Source organism: Cyprinus carpio, chromosome B23, assembly GCF_018340385.1.
Source record: "Cyprinus carpio isolate SPL01 chromosome B23, ASM1834038v1, whole genome shotgun sequence".
NCBI classification, from domain to species: domain Eukaryota; kingdom Metazoa; phylum Chordata; class Actinopteri; order Cypriniformes; family Cyprinidae; genus Cyprinus; species Cyprinus carpio.
The window spans coordinates 2,448,162-2,472,254 of record NC_056619.1 but is presented as its reverse complement, the minus strand read 5'-3'; the positions used below and the strand labels follow the sequence as shown (position 1 = coordinate 2,472,254).

Genomic DNA, 24,093 nt, shown 5'->3' with positions numbered 1-24,093 from the left:
TTGCGTCTCTCAACTTTCTCTTCAAAATATCCCACAGATTCTCTATGGGGTTCAGGTCAGTAGAGTTGGCAGGCCAATTGAGCACAGTAATACCATGGTCAGTAAACCATTTACCAGTGGTTTTGGCACTGTGAGCAGGTGCCAGGTCGTGCTGAAAAACGAAGTCTTCATCTCCATAAAGCTTTTCAGCAGATGGAAGCATGAAGTGCTCCAAAATCTCCTGATAGCTAGCTGCATTGACCCTGCCCTTGATAAAAAACACAGTGGACCAACACCAGCAGCTGACATGGCACCCCAGACCATCACTGACTGTGGGTACTTGACACTGGACTTCAGGCATTTTGGCATTTCCTTCTCCCCAGTCTTCCTCCAGACTATGGCACCTTGATTTCCGAATGACATGCAAAATTTGCTTTCATCCGAAAAAAGTACTTTGGACCACTGAGCAACAGTCCAGTGCTGCTTCTATGTAGCCCAGGTCAGGCGCTTCTGCCGCTGTTTCTGGTTCAAAAGCACACGCCTGTGCACGGTGGCTCTGGATGTTTCTACTCCAGACTCAGTCCACTGCTTCCGCAGGTCCCCCAAGGTCTAGAATCGGTCCTTCTCCACAATCTTCCTCAGGGTCCGGTCACCTCTTCTCGTTGTGCAGCGTTTTTTTGCCACACTTTTTCCTTCCCACAGACTTCCCACTGAGGTGCCTTGATACAGCACTCTGGAAACAGCCTATTCGTTCAGAAATTTCTTTCTGTGTCTTACCCTCTCGCTTGAGGGTGTTAATGATGGCCTTCTGGACAGTAGTCAGGTCAGCAGTCTTACCCATGATTGCGGTTTTGAGTAATGAACCAGGCTGGGAGTTTTTAAAAGCCTCAGGAATCTTTTGCAGGTGTTTAGAGTTAATTAGTTGATTCAGATGATTAGGTTAATAGCTCGTTTAGAGAACCTTTTCATGATATGCTCATTTTTTGATAGGAATTTTGGGTTTTCATGAGCTGTATGCCAAAATCATCAGTATTAAAACAATAAAAGACCTGAAATATTTCAGTTGGTGTGCAATGAATCTAAAATATATGAAAGTTTAATTTTTATCATTAAAATATTTTTCACAATATGCTAATTTTTTGAGAAGGACCTGTATATAGCATGTTTATGTGTGACCTTCTACATGCTCAGTAAGTTGCTGCATGGATCCATTACAACCAAAGTGAAATTTTAAAGTTACATAAAGCCATTACAAACACAAAACAAGTTAAGATGATTCCAAACAAGACATTCATGTGTAATCAATTACTGGGAAGCAAAGTTTATTTTCCAATAGAAAATTACTTAAAACTTAATATACTAAAAAGGGCAAATACAGGACAAATACAGTCAATACAAAAGTGGTGATAAAACTTTTACCAATCAACAACATCAGTTAAACTGCAGGTCTTAGTCATAACATTACCTCTATTGTGAAGCTTTACATTGTGAAGCTTTAAAGCCAATTATGCAGAGTTAAAAGTATTAGAAAAGTCAGACTAATCTAGCTTCAATGGATTAATCAAAATTACATGATTGCCAAAAAGCACTAAACAAAAAAACAAAACAAAAAAACACATTTTGACCAAAAAATGAAAAGAAAAAAAAGCACAAATCATAATGAACTATATTCAAATCTAGCAAGAGACTGTGATGTGTAAATAGTGAGAACATAAAAAGCCAAGCTGATCTTTGAAAACTACAAAACAAAACAGACATGTTTCTAGGTATGTGAGTATGTCTCATTCATTAGGATTGGGGTTGGCATCAGGATACTGGGAGAGGTCAAAGGTCAGGACTTTACTGATGACGCAGTCTCCTTGCTGTCGAGGAAGGGCAGACAATGAGTGACATGCATAGTAAGTTAAGTCACTTATTCATAAAGCACTTTAACAATACATACTGTTTCATAAGCAGCTTTACAGAATTCCATAGTGTTCATGTTTATAACTTCTTCAAATACCATTTAGTTCACATTAAGTAGTTTTGAAGTTGGTAATAGTTAGGGTATTGAAAACCGGTTCCATTTTAGAACTAGGATTCTAAGAACGCCTCAAGGTTACGCATGCAACCCTGGTTTCCTGAGGGAACGAGACGCTGCATTCGAGAAGCTTTGAGAACGCCTTAATCACTTGCACTGAATCACGTTTGCAATCAGTCTAATGGATGAGCAAGACTTCATGGACGGGGTGACGGGGTTGATAGTCGCAGCCTAAGGTTAGAGGTATGAATCCTAAACCTAAGGTTGTGGGTTCAAGTCTCGGGCTGGCAATACCACGACTGAGGTGCCCTTGAGCAAGGCACCGAACCTCCAACTGCTCCCCGGGCGCCGCAGCATAAATGGCTGCCCACTGCTCCAGGTGTGTGTTCACTGCTGTGTGTGTGCACTTTGGATGGGTTAAATGCAGAGCATGAATTCTGAGTATGGGTCACCATACTTGGCTGTATGTCACATCACTTATTTAAAAAAAAAAAAAAATTTTTTTAAGTGACCAGCTCCTGGTAGAATGAGGGAAGCGCTCGCAGGAATGCCGGAAGTATGGCAGGAGACGCAGCGTCTCAATACCTCGGGGAACCAGGGTTTCATACGTAACCTTGAGGCATTTCCCTTCAGAATTTTGGGAATGAGAATGCCCACGCCGCCAGACTCTCAAGTCCCTGCATAGTAGGGATGTGCGCGACGACTAATTTGACTGTCGTTTAAACTAAGTTTTGTATCCGACTGTAACAATGGGAATTTGACAGTAACATAAAATGATGGTAATTTGAATGATAATCATGCTTTTTTTTCTGTTGTGTAATCGACTATTGTTTTCAGTGTCGACTAGTAGGTGCTGTACTGTTTAGTCGACTAGTTGACTAGACCCGCACATCCCTACTGCATAGTATGTACTCAGCACAACTACGGCAAAATGATGGAGGAACCAGGAGCGGTACGAACATCAAGGTTGTAGAACCTGACGAAGGTGAGCGGCATAGACCATCCGCAGCATTACAAATATCCTGCATAACCACACACGACAGGAAGGCCTTGGAGGCCACCACACTTCAGGTGGAGTGAGCCTTGACCCCCATGGGTGAGGGGAGACCAGAGGACTCACAGGACATGTAGATGGGGCTACTAATAGCAGACTGACCTTGTCCCGGTGCGCTCTCTCCAGAACTCCCAGGGGCAGAGCAATCGGAGGGAAGGTGTACAGACTAAGCCTTGGCCACGCCTGTACCAAGGCGTCCAGTCTGAAAGGAGCTGGATGTGTCAGAGAGAATCAGAGGGGACAGTGTGATGTCTCCTGAGTCGCAAACAGATCCACCTGAGCCTGACCAAACATTCTCCAAATCTGACACACCACATCTGGGTGAAGTCTCCATTCCCCGGGCCTCGGCCCCTGCCTTGACAGGATGTCTGCTCCCTGATTGAGGACCAGCAGGGAACGACCGCACCAGCCAATCTGGAGACCTCCTTAGAGGCAGGGAGCCTCCCAGAGCTACATGTTTCTGGACACTGAGATGTGCACTCACTGGAGACCACTGTGCCCTGAAGCACCGGCGGTGGCAGGGTTAACAGTTCGGCCTCCTAAGGGCACTGAGGAGAGACGGGCACAGTGTAATGAAGTGTACACTGCCCTTCCCCAGCGGGGGCTGCCCTCAGAAGCCCTGGAACATAAATATCAGGCTTTCTCTGTAAGTAAATTGTTTTTTTTGCAGTCCAGAAAGACGATTTTAATGTGTTTTAATGTGTTATGTGTTATTTGCTCATGAAGTTAATGTATAGCTTCTACGCACAAAAAAGCTTAGTTTAGAGCTTCTGAGAACAGGACCACTATGTTAGTGCAACTAAGCAAATGAAGAGAATTCTAGCCCACATATTCTGAAAACCTTCTTTCTCTGTAAGAGAAAGTTGGTTTATGCAATGTTAAGACTAAAGCTTGCCCACATGAAAGATGTTTTTAACATGTCTGTTAGTGCAACTTGTGATGCAGAAAGACAGATTTTTTATGCGTTAGGAGTTTTAGGTGTTTCTTTATTTTGTATTAAGTGTTTTTTTGAGTTATGGTAAGGCTTTTTTTAATATTAAGTGTTTATTGCTCATGAAGTTATGGTAAAGCTTCTAAACACACAAAAGATAAGCCCATATATGCTGAAAACCTTCTTTCCCTGTTAGAGAAAGTTGGTTTATGCAATGTTAAGACTAAAGCTTGCCCGCATGAAAGATGTTTTTAACATGTGTTCTGAAAAGAGAAAGACAGATTTTAATGTGTTAGGAGTTTTTTGCTCATATAGTTATGGTAGAGCTTCTAAGCACAAAAAAGCTTAGTTTAGTGCTTCTGAGGACAGGAACACTCTGTTAGTGCAACTAAGCAAATGAAGAGAATGCAAGCCCACATTTGCTGAAAAACTTATATCTCTGTAAGATCCATGAAGTTGCTCATGGATCTGTTGGTCGAGGAAGAAGAAAATGATTCCCCGTCTCCATTCCCTCCACCAGATCCCTCTGCGAACCCCTCCGCAGCGGGGACTGACCAGGCCCTTATAGCTTCCTGGTCACTACATCACCCCGCCGGTGATGTCTTGCCAATCCATTGGACTGATAACATACGTGTTTCAGAGCGTGGTCACACTGAAGGCGTTCCCAAAGCGTCTTGACGCAGCTCGAGTTCCTTAAGGGGAACCAGGTATTCAATCAGACGCGTGCATTTCGATTCTACTTAACTATTCCTGTGTTCGCATTTTAATGTGATTTGAAATGATTTAAGTGCAGGAACTGAAATAACTTTGTCTTGTTTGCATGCAGCACATACGAAGAGTGAGCACAGAGACCATCGGTCTCTGTGCGAATTCCCGGTTTTTGTCCGTTCTCAAACCATTCTGTCCATTTCCACTGCAGGAAAGGTTGTTCTGGGCTGGAACTGACTTTTTTCATATTTATCAACCAGTACAAAACTAAGTCAGTATATCATAAACACAGGCAAGTCCCCCTGTAGTCAAAATTGTATCCCTTAAAACTCATCTTTGATCCTCAAAATTACCTATTTAAATGTTTTTCTTGTGAAAATAATTTTCTCATGCCTTAAAATAGCTTGAATGTAACTCTACACCCTTGCCTCATTTACTAATACTGTAAAGCTGCTTTGACAATATGTATTGTATAAAATGCTAAATTAAAAAAAAGATGAATTTATGTAAAATAGTTGTCAACTGAAGTTAGCCATTATATTCTGTCAATCTGAGTTATTATGAAATCTGTATGTGGTTTCTCAATTGCAACATTTAGTGTAGTGACAAATATATTTAATCCAGAATTATTGTTAGGTGATGTGCATCATTGCAAAGGTTTTTTATTTTTTTTCTTGTCATACCGCCCACCCCTAAGCAGTTTCATTGAGATGTTGATTTAAAGTCATGCCACAATATTAGAAATTTTATGTATAAAAGGCAAGTGAGAATCTTACCTCTGGATAGACTCCGATCAGGGAGTCTGCTTTTGTGTAAAACTCCTCTTTGAGGGAGATCACTACAGCCTGAAAGTTCTGCACTGACTGATCCTTGATGTAGTTTGCAACCTACACAATATACATAAGGATGATAATTTAGAAATTTTGGGGTTATAAGAAGATACAATATGATCTATAACAAGTGTTTACTATTTTAATCATATGTTTTCATTGTCTACTGATCTGTTTCAATATAAAAATAAGGGTCATCCATGAATTCCAATCAGCCATATGTTTCAATCTACACTGCACCATAAAGGTTTATTATAAAAATAAATTGTTTTGGGAAATGGAAATATGCAGATACATTTTAATTTATGAAATTTACAGAGTATACATAAGTTATGTATATTAAAATATATATAAAAAATTATTTTTATATACATAAAAAACTTTATACACAACTGACATATTACTTACATGACTGCTGCATTTCCCATTACTGTACCTTTTTCAATATCAAAGCCAACATAAATATCACTTAAAAAATAAAATTAAGTCAACTGCAATTCGAAGAATGTCTGACAATAAGCTGTCAAAAGACAACTTGATTTTACAAACCTGAATAACTATCTCATTATTAAAAAGGTAATATAAAGGCCATTAAAAAAATCAATTGAAAAGAATGCTGAGTTCAAATGTTTACAACTTACTACTGCAGACTATCGTAAATATTCAAGAAATAAGACAAAAGTTCTATCACCCAAATCAATGCAACTGAGTAATCAGGTAATACTTCAGTGGATTGAATTGAGTAATGTTAAAAAATACTCGTAAACAAAAATTTCATGTTTAAAGAAATCTCATAAATAAGTGAGAGCATGATGAAGTGCACATTTACAAAGCACATGAAACAAAGATCTACCACATTACACTCGTGGTCCCTGCTCCACCTGGATATAGTGTGAAGCACAGCAAAATTGCCTGAAAAAGTGCATTTTAAGCCACATCTGCACACCATTTTACATTACAATAGTAATTACAACAGAAACATATTAATTGATAATATTTATAATTCAAATTTCTGTACTGTTTTATTGTAATATTGTAGCTATTGTAATTATTAATATTTGTATAAAAAATATTCACATTGATTAAAAGTGGACTAAAAGTCTATTTTGAGTGCACCAGGTCAATATGAATGTCTTTTGTTTGTTTTTAGCTCACTTGGTCACTGAAAGAGGCCAGGAGTTTGTTCTTTTAAAGGGCTTCTGCACAATTTTTAAAATCAAATGTAATTCTTAAGACCTGAACAAATTCTACAGAAGAAACAAAATCCTGCAAATCTGTGAATGACAAAGAGGAGTATGATTTACAATTTTCATTAGTAGGTCAACTATTCCTTCACAACTTTAAGATTTAGAAATTTTAAGGATTTTGACATGCCATTTTTGCTGCCCTGATATCTAAGCAGCAGCAATAAAATATCTTAAATGCTCATCATATTGCAGTTGCAATATATGACAAATATACACCTCAATGACTGTGTGTGTGACTTTTTTAAAACAGTTTCTGGTATAAACCCTGGTGTGAAACAAACCTTGCCAATGTTGGTATTGTCCAGGGCTGCGTCAATCTCATCCAGGACAAAAAAAGGAGCAGGCTTATAGCTGAAGAGGTAAAGACATTATGTCAGGTACTGTCTGGTGAATGATGTGATTTCACATGAGGGTAAATATGTGCTGTACATACCTGTGAATGGCAAACAGTAAGGCTAGAGCCGCCACAGTCTTTTCTCCTCCAGACAGGTTGTCCATAGGCCTGAAACGCTTGCCTGGGGCCACACAGTTATAGTTGATACCATCCAAATATGGCTCCTCTGGGTTCTCGGGCCCCAGAAACGCCTGGCAAAACACACACATACATAAACACCACCAGTGGAAAAAATTATTTGTCTTAGTGTCTATGAGATGATTAGGCTTGCAATGACTAACTTGATAAAGAAAACACCTGAAAATGACTTCAATTAGCAATTAGCTTGATCTTGTATTGAGTGCTTTTGCACTGTGTAAGCATAACCTTGGTAAGCAACATTTGTTGAAAAATTCAGGCCAGAGAACACACCATAGCAGAAAGAAAGACAAGTTTACAAAAGCACAAGAGCCCTTTATACACAGAGGTTGTGAGTATATAATTTCATGTGGATGTTATATAGAATTACTTTGTATTTACACAATCAAAAACACACTTGTTTTGCTGTCACTGTTTGTGGGTCTAAAACCTTTGCTTGCAAGTTGCAAGTGAAGCTACATCTCAGTGGAACACCTGTTATTATACCACTTGTGCTCAGAACTTTTGTTTTGCCACACTCACTAGTACATTGCAATGGCCTGAGGAAATCCAGTGTTCGACCAGATTACACTGTTTTTAAATCAACCCTTAAGCTGTGCACAATAAAAAATATAAATTGCCGCTTTTTTGGTTTTTGCCCATTTAGGTCCTGCCTTTCTAAGACCCTTTTAGCTGGGAGTTTTATACGCAGATTAATGACCTAAACAATCTCAAGTTTTAACATATTTCTTATATGTTATGTTCAAAATGGGGATTTCATTAGACCATTTGACTGTGTATAAAACTCCTATAATAGATTGAATATCAGCGATTCACTCATGAAGCATTGTCATTTAAGATTTTGGCAGCATGCATGAGTAACAAAGCCCTGTGATCACAAATAAGCTTGAGCATACACAAATTAATGAATGAATGAATGAATGGTGTTTTATTCCATTTAAAATATCAATAACATCAGGTCTCACTCTAGTGCACAGACACAGCTTTACATGCATTTAAAATGATTCAACTAGAGAGCAAAATCTGCAAAATGACAGCAAAAAAACACATTGTGTGTATGATAAACTGTATTAAGACATAGACGTGCTTGCATTGCAAGTTGTTTTGGGTTTCTATTTCACAGCATCCTTGTTACATGTACTAACTGTAGTGATTACAGTAATTATGCATAATTACCAAGCCCTATTGCTAACACTATAGTAGGTAGAGGTCGACCGATATATCGTTCGGCCGATATATCGGGCCGATATTTGTCATTTTTTAATATATCGGCATCCGTGTTTAGTAGCGCTGATTTAAATTCAGGCACGTCGGCAAGCAGCCCCGTGTTATTGGTGCGGTGGAAAGTGCTGCTGCCACATGTGAAGGACCCCAAGCCAAAACTTTTGGAAGATTAAACAACAGTCCTGGGAGATAAAGGTAGTCAGAGAATTTCACTCTGTAAATGGGGTGGAGAAGGTGGCAGCTCTCACAAACACCGCAGTGTGATTGAGGGCTCCGTTACTCCGCCCCGCTCACAGACAGCAGCGTGCTCGGAGAGAGAGCTGTCCTGGAGCAGTCCAGAACGGTGAATGACATTTGTTTGGAAGCATGGTTTGATGCAGACAATAGCCAGGTTTCCATCCAACTCATTTGCATTTAGGGATGTCAGTATTTGATCATTTCCATGATCGATCGTCATTTAAATTAACAATCAATTAATAACCTTAATGCTGCAAAATGCGTCTGCAGCGGTAATATTATTATGTGCAAAAGCCACTCGGTAAAAAAGCTTTCTCACCCGAATTAAAGGGGTTTTAGTCTGAATAAAATGCTAGTAGCAGGACTGTAAAATGAATAGATGTGATTGATCATTTGATAAAATGAATAGACCGCGCCATACGTTTGAGATCATTTTACTTACCGGTAGTTGACTGTTTCCCGTCAAGGAGACCGCTGAATGGCTTTGCGGTGCTCGTTGTTGTATTTTAAAACGCAATTGCAATGTTTTCAAATGACACTATAGTATTAAAAATTAAATGATCCCAAACGTAACTGTCACGCTTGTGGCTGTGCTGCGCAGTCAGTGAACCGCTTTTTTCACATCAAACATTTTATGCGAGTATTAATTTGATCCTGTTCTGCAAAATGTTCGATTTTGAATTTTTGCGTTCTGGTAGGCCTATTTGTTTTAAAAAAAAAATCCTGCTTTTACAGTGCATTAGATTGTGACAGTGCATGCGTGCGTGCAGACGAGGACGAGCGAGCGCGGGTTTGGCTAGATGTATTTGGAGGTTATTGCTCACGTCTCGTTCTAGTTTAATGTAAACTAGATGGAAAAGATCATCCTCTTCATATGAGCAAAAACGTCCTTGGCATAACAGCAGAGTGGACCGGTATACTACGGTCTATTTAAACTGACCAGTGTAACCTTTTATATGTTTGGTTGACTGTACTTTATTTTAATAATGAACAGACTGCGATGTAAGTTTTGAAATCAGAATGCACTTTAGATGTTCTGTGTCATTTATACCAAACACAAATGTTGCTGGTTGCTAGTGTGTTTGCAGCACTACTATTATTTATTTTTTATATATTTTATTTTTTATATTTTTCAGTTTAATTGATTTTTATTTATAAAATTGTATTTATTTTATTTAAATGTATATTTGTGTTTACATTTATGTTCCAACAAACTTGAAAAATTCTGCTTGATAAATGCTCTAAAACTTATGTTTATGTTTGTATTTTTTTTTATGTTTTATATGTTTAATACTTGGTCAGTTTATTGATTTGTTTGGTTAACTTTGGATAATTTTTTTATTTTTAATACCGTGCAGTGCACAAAATTAAGATTCGAGGGAGATGGTTCAAGTCAGTGCTCAATAAATGATGATAAGTTTAGAAATGTTGTGCATCAACTTATTATTAGTGTGACATTTTAGCATGCAAATGAAGGGGAAAACTTCAAGATATCGGCCTTAAAAATCGGCAGCACATATCGGCCATTGGCTGACCCTGACCTCTAAACATCGGGATCGGCTATAGAAAAACCCATATCGGTCGATCTCTAATAGTAGGTACATGTTGTTAATTAATATTACTCAGTACTATGGCTGAAATTACTAGTCGACAATTTTATTTTTATTTCTTTTAATATTTTTGTTGCATAACAGTTGTTTGATCTTACATGATTAATGTAAGAGTCTGTAACCAGTGTGGCGCAGTAGTGCAAGACTGTAATTCAGCCCTCATGCATTCAATCCAATAGAAGACACACTTATAGAGGTGCAAACAAAGCCGTTAGAGTGCAGGAAAGTTTTACAAATCTACAAATAAAAATATGCTTAGGGGTAAAAAGAAGTTTGATAACCACAAGCAGAGGTTTACTATTAGCGGACATCCCTATACTACTGAGAGTGACGTTTAGATGAATATGTAAATATGTGCTGCTCACGTTCCTTACAATAATATAATGAAAAAAAAAAACAAAAAAAAAAAAACATGTCAGTCGCTGACAAAACAGTAGTTCAGAAAGCATCTGATCGAAGCAATGTGGATATGTTTGCACAAGCTCTGCAATCAGGACTCCAGAAGTCATGTCACATTTCTGTATATAATCATTTATACAATAGACTGATTTAAAGCAAGCAGCTTTACAGTATTAAACATGAAAATACAATGTCGCTTTTAGTAAGAATTACATCTTATTTTGCTGCTATAAAGCAGCTCTAAATGTATATGAATATGTATAACTCAGTATTTCAAGAAATTGCAAGAGCATCGCCTACAAATTAATCAGTGAATTAAACGACGTTTAGTCGATTAATTGTTTTAGTATTTGTTAGATTAATCTATTATCAAAATAATCAATTGTTGCAGCCCTACTCACCATTTCAAAGTATAACTGCACTGTAACAAGGGCTCCTTAGAATAGTGGATCCATGTTTTTGTTTTCAAATACTTTATTATTGTAATTAAAAGCAACCTTAAAAGAACACTTTCTATTTGCATATTTTGATTTTTTCTTTCTATTATTTTTAATTTTGCTCTTAAACTTATTATGTTTGATTGCATAAAAAGACACAAAAGTAACTTCATAGATTGCTGTGCCAAGAGTGCTTGTGCGTATCAATGCACTAAAGAGATGTTTTTCCCCAAAGCAAATAACTTACAAATAACTTGCAAATAATTTACAGGTAAAAATATACTTCCAAAATGTATCACCTCAATGTCAAGGCAAGTATTTTGATTGTGCATACTGCCTGTCCTAGCAGCTAAGGTGCTACCATTAGAATAGACTATACAGGTGCTGGTCATATAATTAGAATATCATCAAAAAGTTGATTTATTTCACTAATTCCATTCAAAAAGTGAAACTTGTATATTATATTAATTCATTACACACAGACTAATATTTCAAATGTTTATTTCTTTTAATTTTGATGATTATAACTGACAACTAAGGAAAATCCCAAATTCAGTATCTTAGAAAATTAGACTATTACTTACGACCAATACAAAGAAAGGATTTTTAGAAATCTTGGCCAACTGAAAAGTATGAGCATGTACAGCACTCAATACTTAGTTGGGGCGCCTGAATTACTGCAGCAATGTGGCGTGGCATGGAGTCGATCAGTCTGTGGAACTGCTCAGGTGTTATGAGAGCCCAGGTTGCTCTGATAGTGGCCTTCAGCTCTTCTGCATTGTTGGGTCTGGCATATTGCATCTTCCTCTTCACAATACCCCATAGATTTTCCATGGGGTTAAGGTCAAGCGAGTTTACTGGCCAATTAAGAACAGGGATACCATGGTCCTTAAACCAGGTACTGGTAGCTTTGGCACTGTGTGCAGGTGCCAAGTCCTGTTGGAAAATGAAATCTGCATCTCCATGAAGTTGGTCAGCAGCAGGAAGCATGAAGTGCTCTAAAACTTCCTGGTATATGAGCTGCATTGACCTTGGACCTCAGAAAACACAGTGGACCAACACCAGCAGATGACATGGCACCCCAAACCATCACTGACTGTGGAAACTTTACACTGGACCTCAAGCAACATGGATTGTGTGCCTCTCCTCTCTTCTTCCAGACTCTGGGACCCTGATTTCCAAAGGAAATGCAAAATTGACTTTCATCAGAGAACATAACTTTGGACCACTCAGCAGCAGTCCAGTCCTTTTTGTCTTTAGCCCAGGCGAGACGCTTCTGAATCTGTCTGTTGTTCAAGAGTGGCTTGACACAAGGAATGTGACAGCTGAAACCCATGTCTTGCATACGTCTGGGCGTAGTGGTTCTTGAGAGCACTGACTCCAGCTGCAGTCCACTCTTTGTGAATCTCCCCCACATTTTTGAATGGGTTTTGTTTCACAATCCTCTCCAGGGTGCGGTTATCCCTATTGCTTGTACACTTTTTTCTATCACATCTTTTCGCTTCCCTTCGCCTCTCTATTTATGTGCTTGGACACAGAGCTCTGTGAACAGCCAGCCTCTTTTGCAATGACCTTTTGTGTCTTGCCCTTGCTTCAGCAAGGTGTCAATGGTCGCTTTTGGACAACTGTCAAGTCAGCAGTCTTCACCATGATTATGTAGCCTACAGAACTAGACTGAGAGACCATTTAAAGGCCTTTGCAGGTGTTTTAAGCTAATTAGCTGATTAGAGTGTGGCACCAGGTGTCTTCATTATTTAACCTTTTCACAATATTCTAATTTTCTGAGATACTGAATTTGGGATTTTCCTTAGTTGTCAGTTATAATCATCAAAATTTAAAGAAATAAACATTTGAAATATATCAGTCTGTGTGTAATGAATGAATATAATATAAAAGTTTCACTTTTTGAATGGAATTAGTGAAATAAATCAACTTTTTGATGATATTCTAATTATATGACCAGCATCTGTATAGTAAGAATCATATAGTAAACAATGATGAAATTCAAAGAGAATATTTTTTTGTGTGTGCAAAGGCATTGGTTTAAGGCTGTGTACTGGATTACTGTTTGCAGAAAAGTGTGTCCTTAGCTGCCTTTTTAAAGTTGTGATTGCTTGTTGATGTGTCATTGTTTAAGTACCTGGGCACTGCTGTTGCGGGACAGAGCTTTATATATCTCATCAATGTTGGTGGCCAAAGACTCAAAGCAAGCGTTGAAACGGTCAAATCTCTCCTTCTTTATCTGTTCAAATGCCTGCTTGGCTTTCTTCGCCCTCTTCCTGGCAGCTTCAAACTCTATGATGTTCAAACATAAAAAAGACAGTAAATGCATGTTAGGAATGCTGCAAACCAAAGACAAGCTGAGCGACTCGGCCCCACTCTGCAAGGCTAAACTTTTTAAAGGGATACCCAAAAATGAAAACTTTGCAATCATTTACTTACCCATTCTAAATCAGGTTTAACTGAAAATATCTTAATTTGTGTTATAAACATTAATAAAAGTCTATGGAATGACATGAGGGTAAGTAAAGGATATTGTTTTAATTATTTTGTGAACTAACTCTTCAGTGCAGGGCTATTCAATTATTTTCATTTGAGGGCCAGATTATCAAATTGAAAATTGGAAGGGGGCCAGGTGGGGGCGGTCATACCAATATCTTTTTTTTGGGTGGGGTGGGGGGTGGGGTATAAAATAAGAAATTAAATTGAAAAGCATATTCAGCTGTGAAATAAATATTATACCAACAATAACATCTTTGGTTAACATTACAAAGGTTAACATCAGTGCTATCAATCGATTAAAAAGAAACTAATCAATCACACATTTTTTATGTAATTAATTGTGATTACTTGCATATTAATATATGTATGCTATCATAATTTTACATTGAACCTCCAAATTAATGAAGAAATAACAAAGATAGTATATTTTAAATACGATTTAATGGCATCTTTTTACTAAGCAGCCTACTGTTAATGAAGGTCAGTATCATTGATACCAGTAATGTTACTGATATCTCTATTAAATTAATTTTCCCTCATTTTTAGCCAATAATTATAGCCTTTCCACATTACAGTATAATTGAAAGCCATTATTTTTAACACTTAATAGGCTCTGAAAAATATGACAACTTTAAATTTAAGTGAACTTAAGTCTTCACATAAACTATAAATTGTATATGTATAAACTATAAAATGAATATAAATTACTTTTTATTCAAACTACAAATGTTAATCAGCGACTAGAGCAGTGGAGTGATTTCTCCTTTTTCTTTTGTTCTTTGATTTACATCAATGACAGACTTCATCAGGTTTCACTTTAAAAGCAGCGCTATCTCTTTAAAACCTGATGCACATGACGCGGATCTGACACACACTTTCACTTTTCTCCCAACATTTTATGGTCATTTAGGACTCATTTAAGACCGTGTTTATGAGGTAACTCGCCATAACTGCACATTTTAACATAATTGTGTGCGTTTTTGTCTGCTGAAGTGGCTCAGCAGCGTATGTGGAAAGTCGAACGCACAGACTTTCAAACTCCATTTGAAAATCAACTTTGTCCAGTCTCTGTGCTATTTCTCGCTAGAAGATATGACCGATAGCACGGTCATTATACTCGTTTAAATTAGAGTTGCGGATATCTTATAATCCCCTCACATGAGCACTTGTCAGTGAGTGTCTTCCTTTTCTTTTTCATCTGTGAAACAACGGCCCGGGCCAGTGTTGCCACCTTGTAGATGAAGATGATTGGGGGGCCGTATTAGGCCCGCGGACTGCCAACTGAATAGCCCTGCTTTACTGCATTAAATCTACACATACTGAAGGGAAGATATTAAACCTAAAAGACTTTATAGAAATCTTTTCATAAGAATTTATGTTTTGGGAGGGGAGACTATATCACATCCTAGGCTGGTGATGGTGAGCAAAAGCATGTGACAGGCTAACAGTGGATATGCTACCATTGTCCTGCTTCTGCTCTGTAAATGTGCAGCTCATGCACTGCCAGTGTTACTCATTCAACAAAATTTTATTTCAAAACAGTGATGGGATGGTAAGTTTTGCAACAAGCGATCTCACAAGAAATCTCAAAATTCCAACAGATACATTCTAAATTCTCCAGTGTTTATATGTTTGTTCTTTCAAGGTCAGCGAGACCGGCATTCACACTGACAAACAGATGTATTTAAATTGCAGTCTTTTGTGCTTTATCAACGTAATTGCATTTTTACTTTTATTTGGATTCATTTTACAGCATAAGCTTGGAATGACTGACCGTCACTGGTCTCCTGGAATTTGTCTCTAACACTCTCTAGTTTCTCCATGGCTTTCATGTTGGGAGCACTGATCCTCTGCAGGATGCTCTGCTGCTCATTGAGTCTCTGTTGTAATGTGCTCATCTCCGCCTTGATCTCCTCATCTGACAGTGAGTCCTGCAAAGCATCAGTCACATCACAATCTTAACATACCATAACACTAATGATAGTGTAAAAACAGTAATGAAATCATGATAGTGTAAAGATGCAAGCACTGATGTACTTTTAGATCCTCTGAGAGGCTGCTGTAGTCAATCTCGATAAGAGCTTCCTTGGCTAGGACAGTGCTAGATGTCTTCTGACTGCTGCTGAGGCTCTCCTCGGCCTGAGAACTGCCCTACAGCACAAACACAAGCAAGATGTTAGCTGGGCTTATGTAATACACTAGTAAAAAGCTTTAAAGGCACAATATGTAAGTTTTCGCCACTAGAGGGTGCGTATTCAAAAACAAAGAAACAAAGGTGCTGATGATGCTGTGACTGAGTGTGGAATCATAGGAGTTGTTGTCTTCATCCTCACAGCCGATGCAATCCGACGGAGGCAGAAATCATGTTCATGGATGAGCTAATGTATTAAAGATTTATTAACGTCTTATGAAGGGTGAGGCTGAAAGTCTGACCATCTGATCGTGGTAATATCTTTCTATTAGTGCTATTGTATCTTAGTGCTGCGTTCAACACTAATGACCTCAACATTCTTTTGAATAGACTAGAAAACTTTGTTGGCATTAATGGAAGTGAATAAGCATGGTTCAAATTGTACTTAGCTGACCGCCATCAATTCGTAGCAGTGACTGAAGAGGTATCATATCGATCACAAGTGCAGTATGGAATACCTCAAGGCTCAGTACTACAGCTGTTACTTTTCACGCTTTACATGTTATCCTTGGGAGATATCATCAGCAAACATGGTGTTAGCTTTCACTGTTATGCTGATGATACTCAGCTCTATATTTCTTCACGGCCTATATTTGTAAAAATGCATTTTTCCATCTCAAAAATATATATCTCAATTATGACCTATGGCCCCAATGTCAAATGCAGAAATGTTAATTCATGCCTTCATGACCTCAGGGTTAGATTATTGTAATGCTTCATTGGGTGGTTGTTCTGAAAGATTAAATAAACCTCCAGCTGGTCCAAAATGCAGCAGCTAGAGTTCTTACTAGAACCAGGAATTATGACCATATTATGAATTATGACCATATTAGCCAGGTCCTGTCAACACTGCACTGGCTCCCTATTAAACATTGTATAGATTCTTATTACTTATAAATCCCTGAATGGTTTAGCACCTCAGTATTTGAATGGGCTCTTATTGCATTAGTCCTCCACGTCCACTGCATTATCAAAACTCTGGCAATTTGATAATACCTAGAATATCAAAATCAACTGCGGGCTGCAGATCTTTTTCCTATTTAGCACCCAAACTCTGGAATAACCTACCTAATATTGTTCAGGAGGCAGACACACTCTGTCAGTTTAAATCTAGATTAAAAGACCCATCTCTTTAACCTGGCTTACACAACACACTAACACATTTCTAATATTCAAATCCGTTAAAGGATTTTTAGGCTGCAATAATTAGGACAACCGGAACCGGGAACACTTCCTGTAACACCCAATGTACTTGCTACATCGTTGGAAGAATGGCACAGGGGTTAAAGCAAAAAAAAATCCTGAGCCTGAACTTTTTTCCAGGGGTTGGGGGGCGGACACATACACAGGGTTATTTGGCAAACAAAAAAAGAAAATTATTTTCCTTGAAACTAACTAGTAACGTATCTGCCATTGCCATTAGCCCTCGACAGGCTCAGACTACAGATTATGGTGGGATATTTGAAACAGCAATAACAAGAAAGGTTACTCACTACAATAACGTGCAAACATGTAACATTTAGGATGCTTTTGATATCAAGTTTTGCTGGTTAGCTTTGTCCTTGACAGGGTTCAAGATGACCTACAATCTAAAACATGGCATTTCTGAAATTGTTTTGTTCAAAAGAAATCTTGGTAAATTAAATACTAGGAAATTAATATAAAATAGGAAATATACAAAGACATTTTACTACAGAAAACTACATTTCAGTTCAATAAACAACAAAAAACAAACAACAAAAAAAAAAAAAAAAAAAATTAAAATGGTCCAAGAACTGGTAACTTAAATGGGGTTCGTACTGATACTGCAAATACATTTTTTTTAATTAATATTTAAGAAATTTGAAATCATTTGAAAATTGATTAAAAAAATAATTGTGTTAAATAAACATACTTTAGATGACAGTATTTTTCACAAATAAATAAATATTTAATAAAAATATAATTAAAAGGAAGTTTTGAATTTATTTGACAGTGGATTAAGTATTATATGAGTTTTGTGTGCATTGGGAATCATATTTTTCAAATAAAGCCAGGGTAACCCTCATTTTATATACAGCACACAAAGAAAATGACATGAATATGGCAGTAGGCAAATGCATAAAACGCAGCATAATTCGTAATCACGAGTTTAAAGCATTAAATTCACATGGACCGACCGTCACGCAGAGAACACGTGATCATGCTGGATACATGCACACAATAGCCAGTCTTAACAGTTTAGGTGATCTGGCTCTTGATTTTATTATTTTTATTGTTTCTTTGCCAGGAAGCAAATAAATCAAACATGCGTGCGGTAAGAGCATCTACGATAATTCACGTTGGCCAAAACACACAAGGAAACGCGTTGCGAAATAAAATATCGCCGACAAACACAGACATTTGCATTCAGACGGGATTATTTTTCTCAGAGGATCATTGTACGTAAGTTTTTATTTTGATTTGTTATTGTTTGTGTGAGAAAAACACAGACGTGGCAGATTTGTTGTGTGTTAAAAAAAGTGAGTATGTGAAGTATGTGTTTTTCTGATTTCTCTAATGTAAATCTGTTAAGGTTGTAATGTGGCTTTAGACAGAACTGTTCACAATGACAGTAAACAAGAGGGAGAGTGTGAGCTCTGAGAGCTCAGGCGCTGCCTTTCTCAGCGTTGTCAAAAAAGTCAAGCGTGCCATAAAAATACCGTGCCTCGAACACATCGGCCAAGCTGAAAAACTTATCAGCCGATGCCGATATTTGAAAAATGCCAAATATCGGCCGATATATCGGCCTTGGCGATATATCAGTCGACCACTAGTTATCATCTTTCAAATTATAATAAATAAACTAATAAAACAAAAGGGTACATGGTTCCTTATTCAAACTGATTTTTTTTTTCATGAATATATGATTGACCTGATCTGGAAATCATATCATTCTTATGGAGATGATGTGATTACTCTGAGCTATTCACAAAGGTTTGCTGCTTTTTTAATAGCCTTTCTATGTAAATATGATGCTGGATGGAAATCTTTGACCATTGCGTCACACTCAAGGCCAATGTCGCACTCAAGACCCAGCTGTCTTTTCCATTCATCAGCTAATGCGCGTCTCATGTTTATAAGAGCAAAATCTTCTGATTGTCTAGTAATGCTAGTTTGGTTGAGAGTGAAAGCTGTGTTCCTCTCACACATTGGTAGGTGAACTCATGAACTCGAATGTGATAGACAAGTGTTTTTAAATGTAGGGCGACTTTTTTTTTCCCCACAGCCAAACAACTGTCTTCTGCTGATGGCATCTACGCTAATATTAATCTGTTTCTTTCTTATTCCGAGGTCACCGTAGCCACCAGATCCAGTTGGTATCTAGATCAGATGGTCACTGCAGTCACCTGGATCCAGTATGTACCCAGCCAAGATGGTGGATCAGCACCTAGAGAGGACCTCTACAGCCCTGAATATCAGCGCAGACCAGGACAACTAGATGAGCCTCAGAGACAGATCCCTAGTGAAGACCTTGTCTCCTAGACGGCCACCGGGACAAGACCACAGGAACCAGTTGAGTCCTCTGCACAATGTGACTTTGCTGTAGTCTGGAATGGAACTGCTGGTTTTTCTGCCCAGAGGAAAACTGGCCCCCAAGCTGAGCCTGGTTTCTCCCAAGGTTTTTTCTCCATTCTGTCACCGATGGAGTTTTGATTCCTTGCTTCTGGCTTGCTTAGTTGGGGACACTTCATTTCCAGCGATATCGTTGACTTGATTGCACAGATACTATTTAAACTGAACTGAGCTGATTGATGACATAACTGAATTCAATGATAAATTGCCTTTTGCATTATTTACACACTATTTTCGTATTTAATGCTGTACAGTTGCTTTGACACAATCTGTATTGTTAAAAGCGCTATATAAATAAAGGTGACTTGACAACTTGAAAGCAGTCGAAGCAAAACGAGGCCGCTGAATGAGCATGACATGCTGCTCGAAAGCAGCGGAGCTTTTATTATGACACAGTTGACGGCTTCCGATCCTTCCGGTGGTGTGTATGTGGGGTAAAGCAGCGCTGTTTTATCATACTAGATACATTTGAAAGTTCTGTTATAATGCTACTCTGTGGTCGTCGCCAGTCTATTAAAATGCATAACATATTAAAACGTCTTTGGTGTTTCCATGTTTTATACAAAGCAAAACTGGAAATCGAGGGTGCATGGTGTCATTGGCAGGTGACGCAATGACCAGGGATGAGTTGCTATGTAAAATTTCTCTGGATTTAAACATTACACAAACATACACAAGTCAGCAAAATATAAATAACACTGTTTTAGTGATTTTTTGATATTTTAATGAAAAGAATATCTTACATATTGTGCCTTTAGTATACCTACTTGTTCTTTACCAGGATTATTTCACACTTTGTAGGATGAAGCTTTATTTTAAAATAGTTTTATGTGATGAAAACTGTCAAATGTGGAACATTACAAGAATGATAATTATGTAGGGGAAAAAACATGAATATTTTATATTTGAGATTTTTTGTCTGGGTTATATTTTCAAACAGTAATGAAGTTCCAATTAATTCTGGACATTTATTGACTTCTGTTATTTTTTATCTACTCCACAAAAGGCAAACGGTACTGTTTAAAGTTAACTTTTTTTTTTTTTAAATAAATCATATAGAGTATCTACACAACTTATTTCAAGCATACACTTCTAGATCAAAATTCTTTTAAGATTATAAAAACACTAATTGATTGATCATGTGTCCAAACTTCTGATTGGTAGTTCATAATTTTGAGAGTTTATTTTGTCATGGATTAGTCTGGCACACACCTCTTCCTGGCTGATGTCATCCATAGTTCCAGATCGGAGGGGAAGTCTGATGTCCTGCATCTTACAAGCCTGCAGAAGATTATGTCTGTCACTGCGTTTTTGCTCCAGCTTGGTCTCAATGGCCGTCACCTCCTTCTGCAGCTGCGTCAACTCCCTATACAAACACAAAGTTTTTCTTTACATCATCATACCCATTTTCTTGAAAACATCTATGCAATATTCAGGGTATATACAGGAATCGTGTAGTTAATTTGTGCTTTTTTCAGTTGCTTATAAACATATACATGGCTAAAGTCTAATAACACTGTAATCAGTACAAACTGGGCTACAATAATATGTAAATAGCATGTATGTATATGATTGTGTTTTTGAGAAAACAACGTTTATGCGTGGTTAGTGAAAAACTACAAATTTGAAGTCACTAGAGAACATTTGTTCACAAGACTGAGGACAAAATAAACTATATTTTTATGTTTGTAGTTTATTTAGAATATTTTTAATTATCCCACAAAATAACTTGAGATTCACTTGCGAGTGCAGTTAAACAGTTTATTAGAAACAATCAAAGCTGACTTCCAAAGCTGAATTTTTAGCATCATTACTCAAGTCACACGATCCTTCAGAAATCATTCTAATATTCTGATTTGCTACTCAAAAAAAACTTTATTATTATTATTATATATTTTTTGCTGAATTGAAAGAACAGCATCGATTGTAACATGATTATTGTAGTTATCATGACTTGTGTGCTAAATAAAAGTTTTAATTTCTATATATACTAACTCCCAGCTTTTGAATGGTATAGTGTATATTGTTACACTTGGAGTAAGACTAAAGTAACGATGCTGAAAATTTAGCTTTAATCACAGGAATAAATTAAATTTGAAAATAAATTCAAATAGAAAGCACTTATTTAAAATAGTAAAAATATTTCACAATATTACTGCTAGTAAATGCAACCTTCTGTATTTTGGATCAAATGCAGGCTTGGTCAGCAGAAGAGAATTCTTTACAAAAATATAAAAAATCTTACTGTTCAAAAGTTTTGACTGGTATTGTGTCATGTTGAAATATATAAATGAACATCACATACCTGGCACATACCTCATATTACTTTTATATTTTATTGCTGTCTATGTTACACGTTAGAACATAAAAAACAACAACAAAAAAAAACATCCTGGCATCGTGAAACATTGAGATGATGTAAATGAAACTTCATAATGTTTCACTTGATTATACATTTAGTCAGGAATTACATTTTGGAAAAAGTAAAATGTGTACAAGTTATATGAAAACTAATACAAGTAGATTAATAATAAAAAAGACTTATGTTTATGATCTCTGCTGGGTCAAGCTGCTTCATTCTTCTTTCTACGGTAATCTAAATCTTATTCCTCTCAGCGGTTTTATTGAGGTGAATTATGTCTTATTCCTCTCAGTGCGAAGCGAACAGTAACATTTAAAAAACAGTACAGTCTCGCTGCTTTGTTAGCTGTATGGGCATTTACCCGCCACGAGCTTCACGTAGACTATTGTAATATCAATAGCGCGCTTGGCACATGGGCGTGGTCGCATTAGATATAATGAAGGGAGACATGAAAGACTGGACATCGTGTTGTTTTCATATGGTTTACTTTATCACAGAATATTTGTTTTGTTTAAGACTTGCTCAGTTTAAAAGTAGACATGTCAAGCTTTCTATAGATCTATCTCTCATGTCTCCGGCTGAGTATTTGTTGAGTTACAGTTCATTTTAATGACGCGTTTCAAAATGAAGATCACGCAGAACCAAGGCGGCAGACAGCGCACTCTGTTTGTTTTCTTTATTTTATAAATGCACAAAGTTTTGTTGTAATTATGTGTGTATACAAATAAAAGAAGACCCTTTACAGATTCGATTGATGTATTGCTCTTTTCTGTACGATCAAAACTGAAAGTGTAATTTAAGTTCTCTTCGGTCTTATCAGGAGAATATGCCACAAAATGCGCATTCGCGTTAGTCGACTCCAGAGGGTTAACAGGTTACATCGGCGACGCTTTAACTTACATTTACTATATACTGATTGTAAGATAGCACAACTAAACAGACCTACTTTGTGATAACTCCTTATCAATACAACATAATTCAGAAGGGGTGGAATGAAGCCCAAGATAATTAACTGAGTGACTAACCAATGCAACCCAAGAAACAAGAAATAGACCAATAAACAAAACAACTGACAAAACTTACCGAGGAGGGAAAATAAAGCTCTCCGAGCTAACGGGACAATGAGTTCACACAGTATATTCAAAAGATGTATTTGTAACATCAGCTCTTATAACTATCTGCAAACCATAGCTGTTTTGTGGAACACTTCTCATGACAAAAATCTGACTGATCAGACAGTTTACCTGTGATTACGGAGTGCTTGATTTGATATTGTCAGTACTGCACCTGATCAAGTGTAAATGATCAAAACTATTACATCCTTTTAATTGTGCATCCCAAGCCCATACCAGTAAAAAAAAAAAAAAAAAAAAAAAAAACGCCCAAAAGTAGCGCAACTACCATGTCCCAAATATAAAAATTTCATTTCCATCCCTAAAATACATATTTTAGTCACTGTTATCATCTACATGTTATCATTTAGCACATTTATCATAAACACCACTCAAATTCTTACTAGTGTGGCCCAAAACATTTAGCACAGTTTTATTACAGGTAGAATGCAAAATGTTTCAGTGCAAGCATTTCAACCAAATGTAATTTATGCAATATTTCAAACCTTTAACCCACTGGGGAAAATCAATCGATGACAACAGTTTAAAAGCAGCCCAATTTCGTGGCAAAAAAAAACAACAACCCCCACCCTGCATCCAACACGAGCTGCAGAAGTCAGATTGACTGATCACGGGTCAAAAGTAAGGAGAGATGACTGACAAGGTTTTGGAGGATTTACTCCTCAACAGATAGCGAGCTCATTGACAAATATAGATCGCGTGTGCGATCGCGAAATCGAAAGTGAACTGCCAGCGCTTATTTCAAAAGGGATTTAAACCCCACCGATTGATAGCGGCACCCTGATGCGCGAAAATTAAATACACCTTTAGAATGTTTTCTGGGAGTGGATTCAAATATCGCGGGAGCGGATGGGAGCATGTGATAATGGTCAGAAATCCAGCGAGAGCAGGATCAACATGCCCCACGCTATCACGCAGCAGCGCATTCAGTCAGTGATTGCCGTCTTGTGGGATTCCATAAATAAACTAGACAGAACATATACATAATGAAAAGATGATACTTTGGTAAATAGCATTTAATACTTTTTAAGGGCCTTAATTTTCTCTAAATTGATTTTATCAACTTTTAATACTTTTTAAGACTGCACGGACACCCTGATGTT

At 37.4% G+C, this 24,093-nt stretch overlaps 1 protein-coding gene across 1 annotated transcript in view; it reads right to left on the bottom strand.

The window, feature by feature from the left end:
- Positions 1-1,275: 1,275 nt before the first annotated feature.
- Positions 1,276-24,093, bottom strand: part of LOC109096443 (structural maintenance of chromosomes protein 1A-like) — a 50,773-nt gene continuing 27,955 nt past the window's right edge. The window contains exons 19-26 of the mRNA XM_042751020.1: positions 20,708-20,861; positions 15,748-15,861; positions 15,485-15,641; positions 13,349-13,503; positions 7,203-7,354; positions 7,051-7,120; positions 5,469-5,579; positions 1,276-1,841 (exon numbers count right to left, since the gene is read on the bottom strand). Of these exons, the coding sequence (XP_042606954.1) occupies positions 1,761-1,841; positions 5,469-5,579; positions 7,051-7,120; positions 7,203-7,354; positions 13,349-13,503; positions 15,485-15,641; positions 15,748-15,861; positions 20,708-20,861 (994 nt within the window). The 3' untranslated portion in view covers positions 1,276-1,760. The remainder of the gene's footprint in view (positions 1,842-5,468; positions 5,580-7,050; positions 7,121-7,202; positions 7,355-13,348; positions 13,504-15,484; positions 15,642-15,747; positions 15,862-20,707; positions 20,862-24,093) is intronic.